Here is a 20680-nt window from a genome sequence, read left to right on the forward strand (position 1 = left end):
GCTAAAGACAGACAGACATCAAGACACACTTAACTCAGGAATCCGAAACTACTGCACTTAAACGTATGGCACCAAGAACACTCAATCACTCATGCACAAAAGGGAGAATGCAAGGCAAGGACTTGAAGGATACGGTTGGGGGGGGGAAGCTGGCTCCAGTTTTAGGGGTATCACGGGGGAAGGTTGCAAGGAGGCACACGTCCACTCTCAGGACTTTCTTGTTGCTGGATAAATCCCCCTCTCAAGTCAGTATGATCGGTTTTTTTCAAAAGCTTATCTCCAAAAGAACTGGGCACCTCCAGTGGAGGATAGGTCATTGGGTCTTACCCACAAATCATGTGCTACACATTTTTTTCTGAATTGATACCTGATGAATGTCCCTTTTGTGGTGTAGCTGAAACTCTCTCATGCTTTTGTTGAATGTAGGCGATTCACTTCATTATTTCATTTGTTAAATGAAATGTTTGAGAAACCATCATTTTGCTTTAACTTCAGAGTTTTTATTTTTTGCTATTACATTTTACCTGTACGTAGAAAGGAAGCACTTTTGGCCAATTTTTAAAATCTGAACAAAGATGGTAATTTATAAAACTCGAAAAGCGGGATTCAAAGGTACACCTGAGAGTTGTTACCATTTAAGAGCCTTGTTGTTTCTAGAATTAAACTTCAGTTTAGTTTTTAACTCAACTGGACTACCGTCCAGTCGAGTTCATCACATACTGAACCCTCCTTCGTCCGTTAACTTTTCGACGTTAACACTCCAGCGTCCACAAATATCAACAAATTCTGATCAAACTTGACATGCAGCATCCTTACCCCAAGGACCAGGTTGGTATTACATTTCAGCCCGATCCGTTGAAAAATGGCGGACTTAGGCGACCATTTTGTTTTTGGTCATGAAAACGACGATAACACTCTAGCGTCCACAAATATTAACAGATTTTGATCAAACTTAGAATGTTTAACCCTTACCACATTTGGTTATCACTTACCACATTTGGTAGGTTGCTATTGTATTCCAACCCGATCCGTCACAAAATAGCCACCATATTGTTTTCAGCTCCAAAACGACGTTAAGACTTTAACGTCCACAAATATTTATGGATTAGGATTATGGAATATTTCATTTATCTAACAACTGACCTACTTTAACGTTGTCCAGTCAGTTCAGTTCTGCTTCCCTGGAAGCTCTAGTTTTTATAAGTTGCCAGAATTTAAGCAAACATGGGTGGCAAATTCACTGTGCAGGATGACTCATGGGAACTTGCAGGTATTTGATTGGTGAGGGTGACTCCGAAGGGAGGAATTAAATATAGCTACGCATGTGCACAGGTAATTATACTAGAACGGCACTCAGTAGAGAGCAAACCTCCGCATGTTTGGCCATATCACTCAATGGTGAAGAATCACTTAAAAAATTATACTAGTTGGATCCGGATCTTCACCAAAATTGAATCGATTCTTCCTCGTCACACACACAACCTGTCCAACAAGTTTTGTCCAAATCCACCCATAAGTTTTGAGATATCCTGCTATGTATCGTTTTTGGCCCTATCTCCCAATGATGAAGAATCACTTAAAAAGTCTAGTATCCGAATCCGAATCCTCACCAAAATTTAATCATTTCGTCCTTGTCACATACGCTACATCTCTGCCAAATTTCGTCCAAATCCGTCACCAACCTTTTGAGATATTTTGTTCACAAATGGACAGACAGGGGTGAAAACATAACTTCCATCCACCTTTGGTGGCGGAGGTAATTATATAACCAGATGTTTGGTACTAAAGAACTTTAATATACAGGAAAACAAACGCGCCATATTGAATGACAATGACACCGAAGCTTTTGGTGCTCCACTCTTCAAGGCCATTCACAGCAAAGAGACTGGAAGAGATGAGAACTAGTGTATTTATAAGCATGTCTAAGTAACTGCGACACCGATTTGTTCTTCAATCATGACGTCATTGGCGTTCTGAACGCCCCTTGGTTGACTCAGTCACCACTGCACCGGGCTCCGATTGGCTGGAGCGGAGTTGTCAGCGATGACGCACCATTGGGGGAGAGAGAGAGATTAGAGACACACAGAGAGCAACTGCAGAAGGAAGTGGGACAAATACAACAGTTCAGGAAAAGAAAGAGACACCCAAAACTAAATAAAACATTGGGGCAATACCCCTGCCGCTCACCTTGTAGAATAAACATTATACTGCACTGACTAAAGGTATTTTAAACCAATTGCAATGGTTGCTAGAAGACAGGGCAGCATATAGAATCATACTAACATAATCATAAGACTTTAAACAAACAAACAAAAAGATTTTGGGGGGCAACCCCCTCCCCCCCCCCAACCCCGTATACTTCCTCAGACCCTAATTTTTATATTGCCTTGAACAAACATTGGTAAATCACAGGTGATGAAGGTTGTGGTGAAGTGTCATCGAAATTGCATGTGTAGTTTCAGAGAAGAAAACAAATACCGATTTTGGGGGGCTACCCCCGCCCCCCCCATTGACGCCCAAAGAGGCAGATTTTTTTTTTAAAGCCGTGAAAAACTTTGGAACATAAGAGGTGGTGAAGGTTGTGGTGAAGTTACATCGAAATAGTGTGTGTAGTTTCAGAGGAAAAATCAAATTCCTATTTTTGGGGGTCAAACCTGCATCCACTTTGAACCCCCCCCCCCCCCGCCCCCTCCGATAACCTGCATCTCCCGATTTCTCCCCCCGATAACCTGCATCCACACCATCCACTTTGAACAAATACAGCCCCAACAATTGCAAAAAAGACAAAATAAATATACTCGTATAAAAAGAAATATCAAGAAGGAGGCACCAACTCCTGGGAGAATGACAAAAGAGTAGGAAAAAAACAAAACAAAAAAAGAATTGGACAGAGTGGGGATAGACAAATAAGGCTCATTGGACTGGCTAATAAGAGGTCATAGTGTAGGCTGCTCTGTCTTAAAAATGGCTGTCGTGTTTTTTTTTGTTAAAAGCAAAATTCCACTTGATTCCTTGTCTTTGGGGTGTCACATGTTCGAAAAAATAGGTTGTTAATTTTTTAAAACGGATTAAGGGTGTCAAATCCAAGATGGCCGCCAAAATATATAAATTCCATTAAAACTGGTATTCTGAACACAGTATGAGGTCAAAATGAATGATAATACCCATAATTTCAATACCAAGGAGTTCAAAAACAATTAATTTCAATATGGCAGTCAAATTCAAAATGGTGGAAAAATCCAAGATGGCCGCCATTTCTTAAATAACCACAGTACAAAAACTTAATGTTCTTGATAACACAAATTGTGAATGATGGAAAAGGTCCATTTGGTGGTAATACCCGCACAAGCAATGCTTAGCCGTTGGGGAAATATGTTACTGATTTGTTGAAAACGGTGGATGGCAGCCATCTTGAATTTTAAAATGGCTGCCATTAGAAACACAGGCCGATCTTATTATTTGAGTGAGTGAAAACGTCTACATCCTCTACCAGTATTACAATATTGATTATAATCTTGACATTAATGTACAAAGCACTGTTTCTATTTTAGGTTACTATGCTGTCAACCATGTCCATCCCCAGATTTTGAAGTTCAGGACAGATTAGCAAGCAAAAAAGTTGTTAGCTGTACCATGGTAGGAGTCCTTACCCACTCAAGATATACCGTATCTGAACAAGCGTTTTGATAGTAGCCAGGTTAGTGAGTAGTATTGGAAAATGAACCAGAAACTTAAGCAACAAAACAAGAGAAACTGAATAGCAGAAAACAATTTGCATTGACTGTAAAGGCGGGCAATGGTCCTTCAATGATCCTTTTTATACATCCACGGTATGTACTGATTCCTGTCATATTGTATTATATCTGTAGTGCATTAAACACTAGTTGGCCTATGTACACATTTGCTGTTATACTTGTAGGTTAGAACGCCCTAAACCCTGTTCCTCCCCTTCTCCGAAGTTTGAACAAGCATCTCGTATCAAAGTTGATAAGAAGCCACGGGTAGAAGCCCTGACGACAAGCACAAAACACAACGTAGTGGATTCATTGCCAGGTTAGTGGTGGATTGTTAAGTGTAGTTACAGTTATATGCAGCAACATTGGATACTTATTATGACGAGTTTGATTCTACATTGATAGTGTTACTGAAACAAATATCAAAAGCTGTTAATACATCAAATAGTGATATCTTTTTAAAATGGTGTCACTACAACTATCATGATGTATACCTCACTCTCCTTAATTTGAACCTATAGGTGAGGTTGATACCTGTGATGGAAGCTCTTCCCCCCGACAAGAGGCCAAAATCCGTGGATTTCAAGCTGTGTTTTATTTGCCAGACTGGTGTTCGGCAAGCTGACTACAAAAGCTATGTAGCAAAACCTGCATTAGATTCCATTCAGAATATCATTGACTCTGCTCAACTGCGATATGGATATGGAGACACAGACTATGCTGAACTGAATGCCCGTGTTCAGGACTTTTCTGCAGAACAACTGATAAATGAGGGTGTTTCCTATCACAAGAGATGCTATGCAAATGTTACACACAAAGGTAACATTGATAAGGCAAAGACACGATTCAAAAAGGCAGCATTAGTGGGAGATGTTGCTGTCATACGACAGAAGAAGATAGGACGTCCTTCTTGTTCTGCAGAGGATTCTCCTTCGACGTCCGTGAGAGGTAGAAGAGAAAAATATACTGACAACATCAAATGTGTTCTGTGTGCTGAAGACACAAGAGTCAAGCTCCATGATGTTGCAACCAAGAATATGGGATCCCAGTTTATGGAAATTGGCCGAAACACAAATGATGTAAATCTGAAGGCAAGGCTAAGTAATGTTATTGCAGCAACTGATCCCCTAGCAGCAGTTGCTTATGATATCAGATATCATCTACCTTGCTTTGTAAAAGCAAAGAGGGACATTGCAAGAGCGAAGGAACCCAGATCAGCAAAAAATTTTGGCCAAGCCATATCTGACCTTGAGATACTTGAAGTAATAGCAAATGAACTGAAAACTAGAGAAACTGCTTTGAACATGAATGATATTCAAACAACTTACATCAACATATTAGAAGGAAACGGAGTGCCCTTAACTTCCAAACAAATGTACAAACCGTTCCTAAAGCAGCTGATTCTGGATAACATCCCTGATGTGCACTTCAACAGACCACCAGACAAGACTAAACCTGAACAAGTTCTTCCAACTAAAGTAAAAGAAGCAGCTCTGTCAACTGCCCTAGAGACAGAAGATCTCACAGGAGAATTGAAGATCCTGTTGAAAGCAGCCACAATAGTAAGACGAGATATTGCCAATTCACCCAACTGGAAGTTCCGTGGGACATTTCAAGACTATGAACCACCTCCACTGTTGTACACATTTTGCAAACATGCCATCCAGGGACCAAGACCAATTCAAACTGAAAGGAGGAGAACATCTGTAGATCAAAGTGCCTCCGTTTTACCACAGCACTTTGTTCAAGCTTACAAATCTGACAGACAGGTGTCGTTTACACCAAAACACTTAGGGAGTGACTTCAGAAACCTCTGCGAAACTCCTCTTTCAGTGGGCTTGGCCTTAGACGTGCACAAGAATACAAGATCGAAGACCCTTGTATCAAAGTTGGAACAGCTTGACATTGGCATCAGTTATTCCAAAGTTATGGAAATTGAGACTGGCATCGCCAATACTGTCAGAAAGCAAATGGATTCAGTAGGTGGACTTTGCCTACCACCTTGGCTAGTTAAGGATACATTTGTTTGGTATGCCTTAGATAATATTGATTTTCTGGAAGCCACGCCTTGCGGTATGAACACGCTCCATGGAACAGCAATAGCTGTTTACCAGTCCACAGACCACAACAAGCCAGCAATGTTGCCCAAAATCGAAATTGACCGTACATCAAGTTCTCAAACATTGGTTGATGCCGTAGAATGTGAGTATCTCACATGCAAGAAGCTGGAGATTATAAAGAAGAAGTTTCCGTGCAAGCTAAGCAGCTCTCATCCCATCACAGATATGAGCAAGAAGACCGATATGGCATGTATAATTGGCTGTTTAGATCTCGAGGAACATAGCGATGAAACGCAATCACAAACGACTTCGTCAGAAACACAACTCAGGGAAAGAGATGACGAATCTCAAGCACAAAACGAGACTCCAGAAACACATCTCGATACAGTTGAAGATCAAACACAAGCAACACAAGTAAAATAAAAGTCTCAAGGAACATGGGGTTTTGAATTTGAATTTGACTTTGAATTTTTCCACCATTTTGAATTTGACTGCCATATTGAAATTAATTGTTTTTGAACTCCTTGGTATTGAAATTATGGGTATTATCATTAATTTGGACCTCATACTGTGTTCAGAATACCAGTTTTAATGGAATTTATATATTTTGGCGGCCATCTTGGATTTGACACCCTTAATCCGTTGAAAAAAATTAACAACCTATTTTTTCGAACATGTGACACCCCAAAGACAAGGAATCAAGTGGAATTTTGCTTTTAACAAAAAAAACACACGAAATGACATAACAGCCTACACTATCAGCTCAACTGGGACGGCGATCAAATCATAATAAATGCCCAAGATCAAGGATACACTACAGCAATGTATTTAAAAAGATGGCGGACTGAGCCAGACAGACAACTGTAGATGCTGCAAGAAAGAAACAGAAAGTACTAGTCACTTGCTCTCGGTATGCAAAAAACTATTATCAGAACAACTTTACACACAACGGCACAACAAAGTATGCAAAGTGATTCATTGGCATGTCTGCAAAAATTTAAACATCCCAGTACAAGAAAACTCATGGAAACACGAACCAAGGACAATCATTGAAAATGAGGACGTCATGCTCACGTACGACCTGATGATTCCATCGAGTGTGAACACAGAAAACAAAGCATTGCGTCCGGACATTGTACTCCGGAACAAAAAGAGAAAGACAGCATTGATAATTGAGCTATCAGTACCCAGCGATTTTGGCCTAAACAACGCAGAAATCAAGAAAATGACCAAATAGCAGGACCTCAAAAATGAGGTCAAGAGATCTTGGAAGTGGAAGAGCATCGAAATTGTGCCTGTGATAATTGGAGCAACAAGATAAAGAACAATCTCAATAGAAAAAAAGGACCACCTTTAAAGGCCATTTTTCCCCACAGAGCAGGGGTTTGCCTTTTTCGAGCACCATGGTCCCATTTTTGAAGCAATGTTTTATGGCTGGATGCCCTTCCTGCCGCCAACCCTGTTGGTCGCCCCTTGCGACACAAGGGGAATTACCAATGATCTGGTACTCAATTTGCCGACCTCGGAAGGATGACGGGCTGAGTCAACCACCCTGGCGTTAATTCAGTGATCGACCAGGATTCGAACCCAGGATCCTAGGATCCCAAGCTGGCGCCCTAACCACTAAGCCAACACCAGGCTAAAAGAACAATCTCAATGAGATTGTAAAAAAACATCCCCAGGAATATTACTACAAATTAACTACAACTGGAGGCAATCCGGTGTTCGGTGACGATCCTGAAAAGAACCCTTGGTACATTTGGGTTCTGGGAGGACTCTGCTCCACCTGAAACAAGCAAATGGAGATAACAAGCAATGACTGACTGACTGACGTGTGCGCGCACACACACACACACACACACACACACACACACACACACACACACACACACACACACACACACACACACACCTTTAACGTGCACCAACTGATGCCGGTGTCACGAAACAGACCCGCCCCCCCCGGCGATTCTGTACCGGTACAGATTCACCCCCCTCGAAATAGATTCGCCCCCCTGCCACGAAATAGACTCTCCCCCGTGACAAAATCGCCCCCTCATAACATATATGTACATGTTTCAGCAGGTATTCAAACTTGGAAAAAAGTGTAACAATTGTATGGCTCTTAGTGATTGTGGAAGAGTTCTTTTACAATTAATCTACAACTAGAGCAACTGAAAATTGGTGCAAACCAATAAAAATAAAACCATAATAACCATAAAAATAAATTAAAATAACCAAAAATAACATAAAATAACCATAAAAACAAGCGTTACGCCTAGGTCCCCCGTCGGTGAAGTGATGCGAGTTGACAAAGTAGAAGACGCAAGGCGGCCATCTTGGATTTTGACGTGGCGACCCAATTTTCAATAGTGTTCTTCCTTATGCGTAGATACACCCACCCACCAGATTAGAAGTTAGTAGTTCGTTTATTTTTCAAGATATTTCGCTCACAAGGTTCAGACATATATATGGTAGCGGCCATCTTGGATTTGGATGTGGCGACCCAATTTTGAATAGCGTTCTTCCTTATGCCTAGATACACCCACACACCAGGTTAGAAGTTGGTACTTTGCTTATTTTTCAAGATATTCTGCTCACAAGGTTCAGGCATACATGGCGGTGGCCATCTTAGATTTTGACGTGGCGACTCAATTTTCAAAAGCATTCTTCCTTATGCGTAGATACACCCACACACCAGACTAGACGTTAGTAGTTCGTTTATTTTTCAAGATATTCCACTCACAAGGTTCAGACATACATGGCGGCGGCCATCTTGGATTTTAACGTGGCGGCCCAATTTTCAATAGCATTCTTCCTTATGCCTAGATACACCCACTCACCAGATTAGAAGTTGGTACTTTGCTTATTTTTCAAGATATTCCGCTCACAAGGTTCAGACATACATGGCGTCAGACATACATGGCGGCGGCCATCTTGGATTTTGACGTGGGTTGCACCCACACACGAAATTCGAATGCGGCCCTTCGCTTACGCACGCACGCACGCACGTACGGACAGACGGACGGACAGACCATAGTCCCCCTATCGCTCCGCGGTGCGACCGGGGACAATAACCATAAAATAACCATAAAATAACATAAAATAACAGAAAATAACAGAAAATAACCAAAAATAACCATAAAATATCCATAAAACCATAAAACCATGGTTTTATGATTTCAACTCTTTCAAAAACAAGAACTCGCTCGAAACCATAAAAATCAAGTGTTCAAGTATGTCTTAAAAAGATTGAGAAAATGTGTAAGTCCGCACTCAATCAATTCCTCAGACAATATTAGTAGTACTTTTATCATGTCCCCTCTTGAAAACCAATATTTCCATATGTATATTTATATATCCACAAACGAGAATGGGGGGCGATTCTATTCTGATGGGGGCGAGAAACGTATCTGCCGGGGGGGGGGGGGCGAGTTTATACCGGTACAGATTCGCCGGGAGGGGGTGGGGGGGGCGAGTTTATACCGGTACAGATTCGCCGGGGGGGGGGGTGGGGGGGGAGAGTTTATACCGGTACAGATTCGCCGGGGGAGAGTTTATACGGGGGCGGATTTATTTCACGACACCGGCAGACGGGACGCCAATTTATATCCATCCAAGGGACTGCACACATTGATGGATCACCCTGCCTGTGAAACCCCAGGATGACAGTTTATAGCTGGGTCGGGATTCACACCCAGGCTAGAAAGCTGAGAGGCGAGTGTGCGCAATTCGAGGCCATCCTGTCAGCCCCCATGTTGATATGATTCTTTTTACAATTATTATTAGCTCATCTGGAACGAAGTTCAGGGGAGCTAAGGCGATGGCGCGTTGTCCGTCCGTAAACACTTACAACTTCTTCTCCGAAACCGCTGATGGGATTGTGACCAAATTTGGCACAAATGATATTTGTTGTGTTGTGACTAAAGTTTGTTCACGGCATTTAAAAATTCGGGGTCTAAGGGGATTTACCGGGGGTCAAAAATCTGGATCGAAGGGGATTTACCGGGGGTCAACGTGGGTCCAGGTTTGACCCCCCAAAATAGGAATTTGCTTTTTCCTCTGAAACTACACACACTATTTCGATGAATCTTTATCACAACCTTCACCACCCGTGATGTACCAAAGTTTGTTCACGGCATTTAGAGAATGTGCTCCTTTGGCGATATACGGGGGGAGGGGGGGGCTTGCCCCCCAAGATACGTATTTGCTTTCTTCTCAGAAACTACCGACACAATTTCGATGAAACTTCACCACAACTTTCATCATCCATGATGTACCAATGTTTGTTGAAGGCATTGGAAAATTTGTGGTCTGAGGAGGTACAAGAGGCTCAGTGGGAGGGGAGGGGATGGGGCGTTGCCCCCCAAAATAGGTATTTTTTTGTTTGTTTATTTAAAGTCTTATGATTATGTTCGTATGATTCTACATGCTGCCCTTTCTTCCAGCAACCATTGAAATTGGTTTAAAATACCTTTAGCCATGCAGTATACTGTTTATTCTACCAGGTGAGCGCCAGGGGTATTGCCCCTATGTTTATTATTATGCGATTTTCATCGGATGAAATTGACCAATTACTTTCTGATTATAATAATTTTAGCGAAAAATCTAAGTTGGATGGCATAGGCTGGAGTCAGGAATGAGAAGACGTATCAATAATGTAAGGTACGTTGACGATTCCACTCTGTTGGCAGAAAGTAGAGAGGACATGATGAAACTGCCGCAGACAGTGAAGAAAAACCTGGTCATTATTTAAACCTAGAAAGACTAAAATTTTATCAACCGAGACGATTGACGTTTTCAGATGGGGAGATGATCACGTGGAAATAGTGGAAATGTTTCATCTTCCATGGAGAATGTGGAGGAGAAATTAATGGATGTTTCATGTTCGGGAGAACAGAAATGTCAGGATTGCAGAGATATGGAAAGAAAAAGTTGTGACATTACAAACCAAGAGGAGGCTGCTTAAAGCTCTGGTATTTCCATTTACAATGTATGGATGTGAATCATGGACAGTGAAAAGAGCTGATGCTAAAACAGAAACTGTCAAACGTTAGACACATAATGGCTGCAGAAAATGAAACTCTGGAGAAGTCCACCATGCAAGATCTGGTTGAGGGAAGAACAAGATGCTGTAGACCTTGTACAGGGTGTTTCAAGAAAGTGTCGTATTTGAACTCATTTCATTTTTTTCATAATTTTTTTCTTAAATTTTAATTTATGGATGCTTTTTCTTTCTTTTCATATACGGATATTATTGTCAAGTTTATTTCACAGTTTACAGTTAAACTACAATTTTCAAATGCAAGATATTGATTGGTTTTCTTTTGTTTTTTTTTATGTGTGTGTTTACGGGATTTTTAAAACATAAATTTTCATTTGCAGACGCTTTCCGACGGTTCGGTGATTTTTTTTTTTCCGGTGCAACCGGCTTGGATGCCCGCTGGCATGCCAAATTTCAGCTTTCTACAGTAACCAAGAGTAACCAAACATTAATATCAGTCAGTGGTTAGAAAGAGCTTTATATAATATAATAAATATAATTATTATGAAGTGAAGGTTGTCATTATGCGACTCCATCCATCTGTTGCAGAACCGGCATTTAGGTTGGAGAACTAAAATTATATTCTGATTATATACTGTATGTATATATATAGATGTGTGTGTATGTGTATGTGTATATATATATATATATATATATATATATATATATATATATATATATATATATATATATATATATATATGTATATATATATATATATATATGTATATATATATATATATATATGTATATATATATATATATATATGTATATATATATATATATATATGTATATATATATATATATATGTATATATATATATATATATGTATATATATATATATATATATATATATATATATATATATATATATATATATATATATATATATATATATATACACAAAGAATTAAGTTAAGCACCCCTACACAACGAATTAAGGTAAGCACCCCCTAATATATATTCTTTGTGTATATGTATACATTGGCATATATTCTAAGGTATGTGAGATCAAATAATGATTGGTATGACATTAGCAATTATCCATTGATGAAATTGAGTGATCAAAGTGAAAAAAAGTGATTGGTTGAGTCAGTGATCCGATCACGTGGGTCCTACACACGTTATTGACGCAAAGATCGCTAGAGGTCTTCTCAGAACAATGACTGTACGTTAGAAAACATAAACGTCATCCACACTGTCCGTGATGGACCTATAGCTCCATACTTAAATTGAGGTGAAAATATGCCTAAAATTCCCAAAAAATTTCACCTTAAATTATTCAGAATAAAATATTGAAAACGGCATGATTGTTATGTTTTTATGTGACCATAATATCACTTCTCCAGAAAATATAGCAATATCATGGGTATATTACACTGTTTTGACGACAACAAACTTGTAATGTGCGAGGTTGTAAAAAAACGGGGGGGGTGCTTAACTTAATTCTTTGTGTATATATTGTTACGTTTGTGGGGGTAGGGATAGTTTAGACCAGGTAGATTTGTGTCGGTAGCATGCTACAACTGTCGTGAAGAAGAACAACCACCACCATGTAATAAGTAGAGATCCTGTTTAGCCTGAATGTCGGATGAAGTTGTATATTTGTCCCCGCCACAAGGGGGCAGTCCATGTTATTTAGCTCAGGCATTAGTTTAAGTAATTCCCTGTTCGTCGTTCCCTATGTGATTTATCTTTTATCTCTTTTGGCACCGCACCACAGACACTAGCGCATGAAGTGCCCATTAAATTGCACAAAATAACAATAAAAACCAACCGAAAGTCAGTTCTGAGCACTGCCGATAGGACACCACCATCTACATCACCACGAAGGCCAGGCAGGCCGAAGACATGTCCAGAAGGACAGTGATTGGGCGGGAGTTGACTGACAGGAAGGCCGGGGTAAGAAGCAACTCGCTGATTGGTAGAGGGAAGGGCGAGTAGGACTGCATCATGAAATCGGACTACGTCACGAGGTTGTGCGTGTTGATTGGTGGAGAGCCGAACATGCAGCGGTGGCCTGCGGGCATTGGTAGCGAGGCACAGATGACGTCACGAGACAATCGATAAAGGAAGACTCGGACCGACATTTTCCCCCTTGTCTTTTGCCCTTCACGCCTTCATCTTGCCCTCGACGACCTCTTGCCCTTCCTCTCGTCTCCCGCATCTTCCTCTGTCCCTCGACGTTCCTGCCTCTCGCCCACCCCTGGTCCTCGACACTCTTGCTGACACCATCCTTTGGCGTGCGATGGGAACGGAGGCCAACGTGGCTGGGGAGGCAAGCTGCGCACCTGCCGTCCAAGACGGACCGGGCAGCTAGATTGGATTTTGCGCGCGCGCCAAACGACGTGCGGTTGTTCCCACCAACGGCCTGGGACGACAGCATTCTTCACGAGAACCCATCATCCGATTGAGCTAAGTGCCCATTAAATCACACATCTATATTTTCAAGTTCTTTTCATATTTCCCTTTGTTCGTATATTGAGTCGGTATGGAGGGTCCCTCAACTTCGGCATTTTAGTATCGTGCCTTATACAGAGCGCTTCAAAAAGATGGACCCGATTTGAAATCGCTATATCTCTGCCACCACAAACCGCCCATAAATGAACCTCTTACCACTTGAAAGGGCGGGGCATAGAGTTTCAAATGACCACCGCTAGATGGCTCTCCCAGCGCACCAACAGCCTCTAGCCTCAATCGTTCGCAAGATGGCGACCCCGCAACACAAGTAGTTTTGCGTTCTGCATTTCAGCAAGACTGAATCCGTAATTGCGGTGCAGCGTGCGTTTCAATAGCGTTTTGGCATTGATCCGCCAATGCCAAAGAGCATTCGTCGTTGGTACCGACAATTTGAGGAAACAGGCTGTTTATGTAAGGGGAAGAGCCCAGGGCGACCACGCACTTCAGAGGAAAACGTGAGAAGAATTCAAGAGAGTTTTCTGCGTAGGCCGCGCAAGTCCACTCGTCGTGCCAGCCGAGAACTTGCGATCCCTCATACGACTGTCTGGCATGTGTTAAGGCGACGTTTAATACTGAGGCCATAACGGTTGCAACTGGTACAGGCTCTTCGTACAGGTGACAAAGGAAAGCGTGTATAATTTAGTGATGTGATGTTACAGAACATGGAAGACGACAGCTTCTTACCGCGTTTGATTTTTAGTGATGAAGCAACGTTTCATCTAAGCGGTAAAGTTAACCGTCACAATGTGCGCATATGGGGACGAGAGAATCCACACGAAACTGTAGAGCATGAGCGTGATTCCCCGCAAGTGAATGTGTTTTATGCCGTTTCTCAAATAAAGGTTTATGGCCCTTTCTTTTTCGAGGGAAAAACAGTTACGGGGCAAACCTATCTCGAAATGCTGCAGAACTCGCTCTTTCCACAACTTAATGAAGATTCCGATGACTTCATTTTTCAGCAAGACGGAGCACCGCCACATTGGCACCTGCAGGTTCGACGTTTTCTAAATGACACACTGCCTCCCGTTGGATAGGTCCCACGGGACCCCAAGACTTGGCGCTACACTCTTGGCCCCCAAGATCCACAGACATTACACCCTGCGATTTTTTCTTGTGGGGATACGTCAAAGACCGTGTTTTTGTGCCACCATTAGCGACTAATCTGGATGACCTCAAAAACAGAATCACGGCAGCGGTGACTTCAGTGAAAGAAGACACTCAGAGACGTTTGGGACGAATTCAACTTTCGTCTCGATGTTGTCCTAGCAGCAGGTGGAGGGCACATAGAGCATTTATAAAATAGTTAGTAAAACTTGATAACTCGATAAACCGTTTGTAACTTTTTGTGTAATTGTAACATGTTGCCATCGTGAAATATACTGCTTTGAAATTGGGTCCATCTTTTTGAAACACCATGTATTTTGTATAACCGGCATTTCAGAATAAAGCCGGCATTATTTTTTGTACATTATCAACCCATTTTCGTTTGTTATTTTTCGCAGGTTCGGGAACTGCCGGCGATCGGGACAGGTAAGACCCTTCATCCCTCCCCCTTCTCTTTCTTCCTCTCGCATACAATAAAATTTGCATTTGAACTGAACGCCTTGGAGTAACGCTCGATTGCCTTCCGTAACTCTGCCGGTGTTAACTGAGAGCAGTCACACAACAATATATATATAATGTTGCGGATATGGGATTTGCATCCATCCATATCCGCTTGTAAATATTCCCCTATTTCCTCAATACTTCCCAACTATCCCCAATCCCCCATTCCCTAGTCCCATTTTCTGTAAACAACACTCTGTAGACCCGACCTCCCCCTATTTCCCCCATTAAATGTCGTGCCCAGGTTCACCGCATCTCATGTAAGACAACTATAGGACATCTTGCTAGTTATTCTTAGTCTATGTCAGTTAAGGACTCGTTTCCATTAATTCTGACCCTTCGTTGCACCAGAATGTGATTGTATGGCACCGTTAGGAAGTTTAGGACCTCCCAATACCTCCCCGCAGCTCTTCCTCACAGTTCAACAACAACAACAACAACAACAACAACGACAACGAGCGCAGGGAGTGCGCGTCCTCACTCCGGGTTGGTTGGTAGGGGGTGTTGGGAGGGCACCAGGCCTTCCCAACGAGCCGCCATCGAACATGTGCTCGACGGGGTTACCAAATAGGGGCTCCCTGTCAGCTCCTCGTCAAGGGCGGAGCCCGGTAACCCCCGCACCCAATGGAAGCGGCGGACCGGCCCCAGGGGGGCGGAGCCAACCAGCCGAGGGCATGTGACTCCCCGCTGAGCATGCACAGGGAGAGGGAGGTGACGTCAGATGCGCGCTGAGCTTGAAGCAAGAAAGACGTCCCCTCCGAGCGCTGTGAGGCCTCCCCGCATCTTCTGGACCGTGCTTTATCCTGTCCCCGAGCCAAGGTGCACCTTGTGCTATCGACCGACCTGTCCCTTCCTGCCATCAATCCCTGTGTAAGTCAGCCTTGTTCCGTTTGTCTGTGGTCTGTCTGGCATAAGATAAGACGGTAATTAAGTGCCCATCTCTTCTGTGTCTTTACCTCACTGCCTTGTAATCTACCGCTTTTCTCCACCACTGTAATTATACCCTCCTCCGGAGGTCTTGAGAACTGTACCCCTGGCGTCGTTTCCTCTTTCCCAGTCGTCGTGTCCTTTCTATCATTGATTTGGCATAGCGCGATTTGGCCAACGTCTGGGGGAATCGGGTGAGTTGGGGAAGAATCGGGGGAACTGTTCGGTCGCGGTAATACCAACCGCTCGGTAAATAACATCTTAACCGCGTCCGCAACAATTGGTGTCAGGAGTGGGATTCGAACCTGGTTCTAAATTTATTTAGCCCAAATTTTGGACACCAATTGTGTTATTACCGCAACAATTGGTGTCTGGGAGTGAGATACGGACCCGAAGCACGCTTAACGCGCTCAAAATTACAAGTAACCGAAATTTGATTTTGTTTTACAAAAAAACCCGAATTTTGAAAGTCGCGCTATGGGAGATCAAGACGGCTGGGTTCCGGTAGAGGAGAGTGAGGCAGGGTCGATCGAGGACCAAATTGAGGGACATGAGGAGAGCGAAGCAGTGAGGGCGGCAGGTTCGCAAAATGGCGTCCTCGCGCACGAGGTTACGGGCGTGCAAAATGGCGCCTCGCAGATGGCTACGGCGACCGCGACTGTAGCAGCGCCGCTGGTGGATTTGAACCTTTTTTTTAATACAAATGAAGGCCCTTATGGCCCAGAATAGCGAACGGTTAGAACAAAGGATGGGGTCCAATAGCGAGAAATTGAGGGAGGACATGGGGGCCAATAGCCAACGGTTAGAACAAAGGATGGGGTCCAATAGCGAGAAATTGAGGGAGGACATGGGGTCCAATAGCGAGAAATTGAGGGAGGACATGGGGTCCAACAGCGAGAAATTGAGGGAGGACATGGGGGTCCAGATCGGAGGGTTAGGGAGTAGAATAGAGGGATTAGGAAACAAATTTGAGGGATTAGGAAACAAATTTGAGGGATTAGACAATAGATTAGGGGAAATACAGGAGGGGTTAACGGGGGTAGAAAACAGAATGGCCGCTCAAGAGAATCAAATGGAAGGGATGAAAAAGGGGTTAGAGGGGTTAGAAAACAGTATGGAAGGCAAATTGAGGGACATGAGGGACCAAGCGGAAAGGGAAGTTAAACAAATGGGGCAGCAGATAGAGGGGGTCAGAATGGGGGTAGAAACTAAATTGGATGCTCACAGGGAGGAAATGGAGCAGATGAGGGTGGCATCTGGGCAGGAGATGCAAGTGATGGGAGAGGAGATCAGAAGAGGTGTGAGTGAGGAGGTCGGAGGAGTGCGCGAGGAGGTGAGGCACTGTAAGGAGCGCATGGAGAAGGTGAGAAAGGGGACTGTAAAATTGCAAGGTGGTATAGAGGAGTTGACGCTGGGAGTAGAACAACTGACAGTGGGACAAAAGGAGTTGGGGGACCAGGTAAAGAAGAACACAGCGGTAATAGAGGGTTTAAAATCGACACAGAAGGAGATGAAAAAGGACGTAGGGGTAATTAAAAAAGAGTGTCAGACGGTACATGAGGACCTGACGAGGAAAATGAACAAGGTGGTAGAGGTGATGGAGGTTAAAGAGCGGGAGCTGCGGGAGCACATATAAAAAAATAAGGTGGAGTTAGAGGAAGAACTTAAGGGGGCACACGAGGAGATGAAGGAGGTGAAGCAGAAATTAGAAGAAGTGGAAGAAGGGGTGAGTGAAATTAAGAAGCGACGGAGAGAGGATAAGAAAGAGATAAAAGAGGAAGTAAAAGAATTGGTCCAAAGTCTGTGTTCGGATCGTGATGATGTGCTCATTAACCGGATGAGGGATTCGCAGGTGATGGAGGAGCAGCGAAGAGAAAGAGGACCCGGTGTAAGTGGTGACCAATATGGTCGTGCGTATGATGCGCCAGGTGATTTAATAAGCTTGGGGGTCGAGATGGACCCGGATGTTCGTGAGAGGCCAAGAGTGAGGTGTATGGCTGGTCCGGAGTGTATGGAACGAGGGTGCGAGCGAGAGGGTCCGGTGATGGGAGAGGTGCGAGGTGTGATTGAGCAAGGTTGTGGTGGTATGGAATGGGTAGCGGGTTGCGGAAGCGTGACCCATGCATCGACACCAACAGGGGTAGTTTTTAGAGGGACAGGGGAGGCACGGGAGCCCCTTGGGGGTATTGTACTGTGGGGGCCCGGCCGGTTCGGCCCCGCGCTGACCCCGCAAGGGGTGACGCACGGGGTCCGGCAGGCGGGCAACGACTCACATACGAGGTGGTCCCACAAGGTCCCACTCGCACCGTATGATGGCGGGTAAGGCCTTACACCGGCGAGCAGGCGCCCCCGTGGATTGCCTCGGCTTTAGATGCCGAGGCGGGACCCAGTACCTCTGAATAAGGGGGGCTTATTAGTGCCAGAGGACTGGGGGATTGATGAGCGATGGGCCCGGTGGGTAAGGGTGGCATCCCTGCCACCCTTCCCATGATTGGGGCAAATGCGCTATAGATTATGGGGTGTATGGCAGTGAAAACTAGCCCGGGTGGGTTAGGTTATATTGATAGGGACTAGAGGTGACTATGGGTGACAAGATTTAAGTAAGAGACTTGGTACCTGTAGTGGGGACGTAGTAGCTTAGTGTTTGATAATGACGTGGGAGCGCTGAGTGTAAGGGAAGACGGAGGAGCGTGAGTTTTAGAAGGGAGTAGACAGAGCAGATGATGCAGTATGAATGGAAGTGCTGGTGAGCAGCTTCAAATGAGGCATCGGTGAGGCAATGCTCCAAGGTGTGTGTGAGTGTACAAGTGATGAATGAGAGAGCATTGCGGATGAGTGTCATGGTGAGTAGTGAGTGTTGTGGATCAGCGCGAATGCGCTTGGGGGAGAGAAGGGTGCAGGCGGCACCAAGTATGAGAGCACAGGTGTGCAAGTACAGGTGTGTGGAATATATGGAGCAGAGAATGAGTGGTGTGGAGAGAGTTGGAGTAAGTGGTACGGAGTGGTGTGCGTGGTGCGAAGGTGTGGATGGGGGAAGAGTGGACCCCCATCACGGATACCCGGGGCAGGTAGTGTAAGTGTTAGGTAGAGGGTATAGGTAAATTGTGGTTGGATATTGGCATCTGTGGTGCGTGGTGGAAGAATGGTGTTTGGATGGGTGCATTAGTGACGTGGAAATGGCTGGGCGTGTGGACTGTTAGTATGTGTAGTTGAATGGGCACTCCACCACTGTGAGGATGTCGGCCAGGTGAGGCCGCAGGTGGGCTCTGGGAGCCGGTAGTAGTTGTTGTGGATGGGGCCCGAGGATCCGGAGGACGGACCCGGGTAGCCCAGTGCCAGAGGACACCGAGGGGTGACAGAGCCAGGAGGGGCCTTCCCCAGTTAGTTAGGTTAGGGTGAGGAGCTAGGTAAGCTCGGGTGGCAACTGTAGTGGTGGAGGTGTGCAGGTGGGTAGACCTGCTGGGAGAGCTACACGTCACAGCCCAGAAATTGTGCAAGGGCACCGGGAGATGAATCGGGGGAGTGAGACCCCAAATTGAGAAGCACCACAGTTTGGGCAATGGGAATTGGTTTTTAGAACCCATAGTGTAAGTTGGCCAATGGATTGGCAGGGAAAGACCCCGGGTAATGTAAAGTTGTTAAAGTCATTTAGGAAATAGTTAGGATTGATGAACCTGTCGCACCATACGCAGCCACTTACCTGAGGTGATGCTGATGACTCCACACCTGTGTTTTCTTTGTTTTGTGTTGCAGGAAAGGAGAATTGCTGTTTGGATTTGTGAGACGCATCACGACGTGGATGAGACATTGGGGTGATTCCATCTCTCCCTCCTTAGGAGGGACTGATGATGAATTGGTGATGGCAGATTTTGATGAGAGTTGGAAATGGCAAATTTGATTGGTTAGGAGGGAGAGAAGACGAATTTGGTTCATGGGAGGAACGGGGAAGACAGTAGGGACGTTGTTGATGTGTAAAGTAGATGTTTATGGGTAGTGTTGTGTTTTGTGGATACAGTAAGGGGTAAGGGAGGGGCAATGTAGGTTACCTGGTGGGGGGGGGGGGGGGCGTACGGTAGGAACGTACCTGTCTCACCTGGTTCCCATGTGCCCCCAGTGTGCATTACCTTGTATTGCGTGCACTTTTGCGCCCTTACCACCTTACTCACTTGTCTTCTTTTGTCTCCCACCTCCGAGGATCTGGCTTTGGGGCAGAGAGAGAGAGGAGAGAGAGGTGCTGGCTCTGTAGTTGTGGGCCTGTACTTCCGCTGCTTGCTGCCTGGATCGATACACCATATGGACCGCAATTTTTGTGGCCGCCCACAATGGACTGCAGTTCTTTTGCGGTCAAGCACCACCCGTGGATGGACCTGGGTCAACGTGGCACCTATGCCATACAGGTGAACCACTTTTAGTTGGCCCCCTGACGGCCACAATTAAGAAATGGACGCGGTTGGCGCCTTTCTTTATTTCTAAAGAGGCCAGAAGGCCAAGTGCACTCCATGAAGGCAAGACCAGCGGCAGAACATCGGCCGGCTGCGACACCACCGGTGACCATGGACACTTAATTGTGCATTTTTATGAACACTTTATTGGTGCACCGGATGGTGCTGACTGTGCGTAATGGGGTGGTGCTTTTGGTGCTTGGACGGGGTGCTCTGCACATTATTAAAGGCCGTAGGGCCACAGGGCACTCGTGGGTTGGTGTATCGATGCTGGCATGCGTGCTCTCCCTATGCATAACATCTGCATGTGTTCCTCAAAGAACAGGTCCCGGATCGTAGTGTAAATATCAGTGTTGTATAAATAATGCTCCCTACCGGCTGTATGTTTAGTTTGAGGATGCTTTC

The 20680-nt window shown here is 44.4% G+C and overlaps 1 protein-coding gene across 1 annotated transcript in view; it reads right to left on the minus strand.

Annotated features, from left to right (window-relative positions):
• Positions 1-1891: 1891 nt before the first annotated feature.
• Positions 1892-20680, minus strand: part of LOC137415012 (receptor-type tyrosine-protein phosphatase kappa-like) — a 566119-nt gene continuing 547330 nt past the window's right edge. Inside the window, exon 32 of the mRNA XM_078783392.1 lies at positions 1892-2023. Within this exon, the coding sequence (XP_078639518.1) occupies positions 1994-2023 (30 nt within the window). The 3' untranslated portion in view covers positions 1892-1993. The remainder of the gene's footprint in view (positions 2024-20680) is intronic.

The sequence above is a fragment of the Myxine glutinosa genome, chromosome 8 (genome assembly GCF_964187855.1).
Source record: "Myxine glutinosa chromosome 8, kmMyxGlut1.1, whole genome shotgun sequence".
NCBI lineage: Eukaryota > Metazoa > Chordata > Myxini > Myxiniformes > Myxinidae > Myxine > Myxine glutinosa.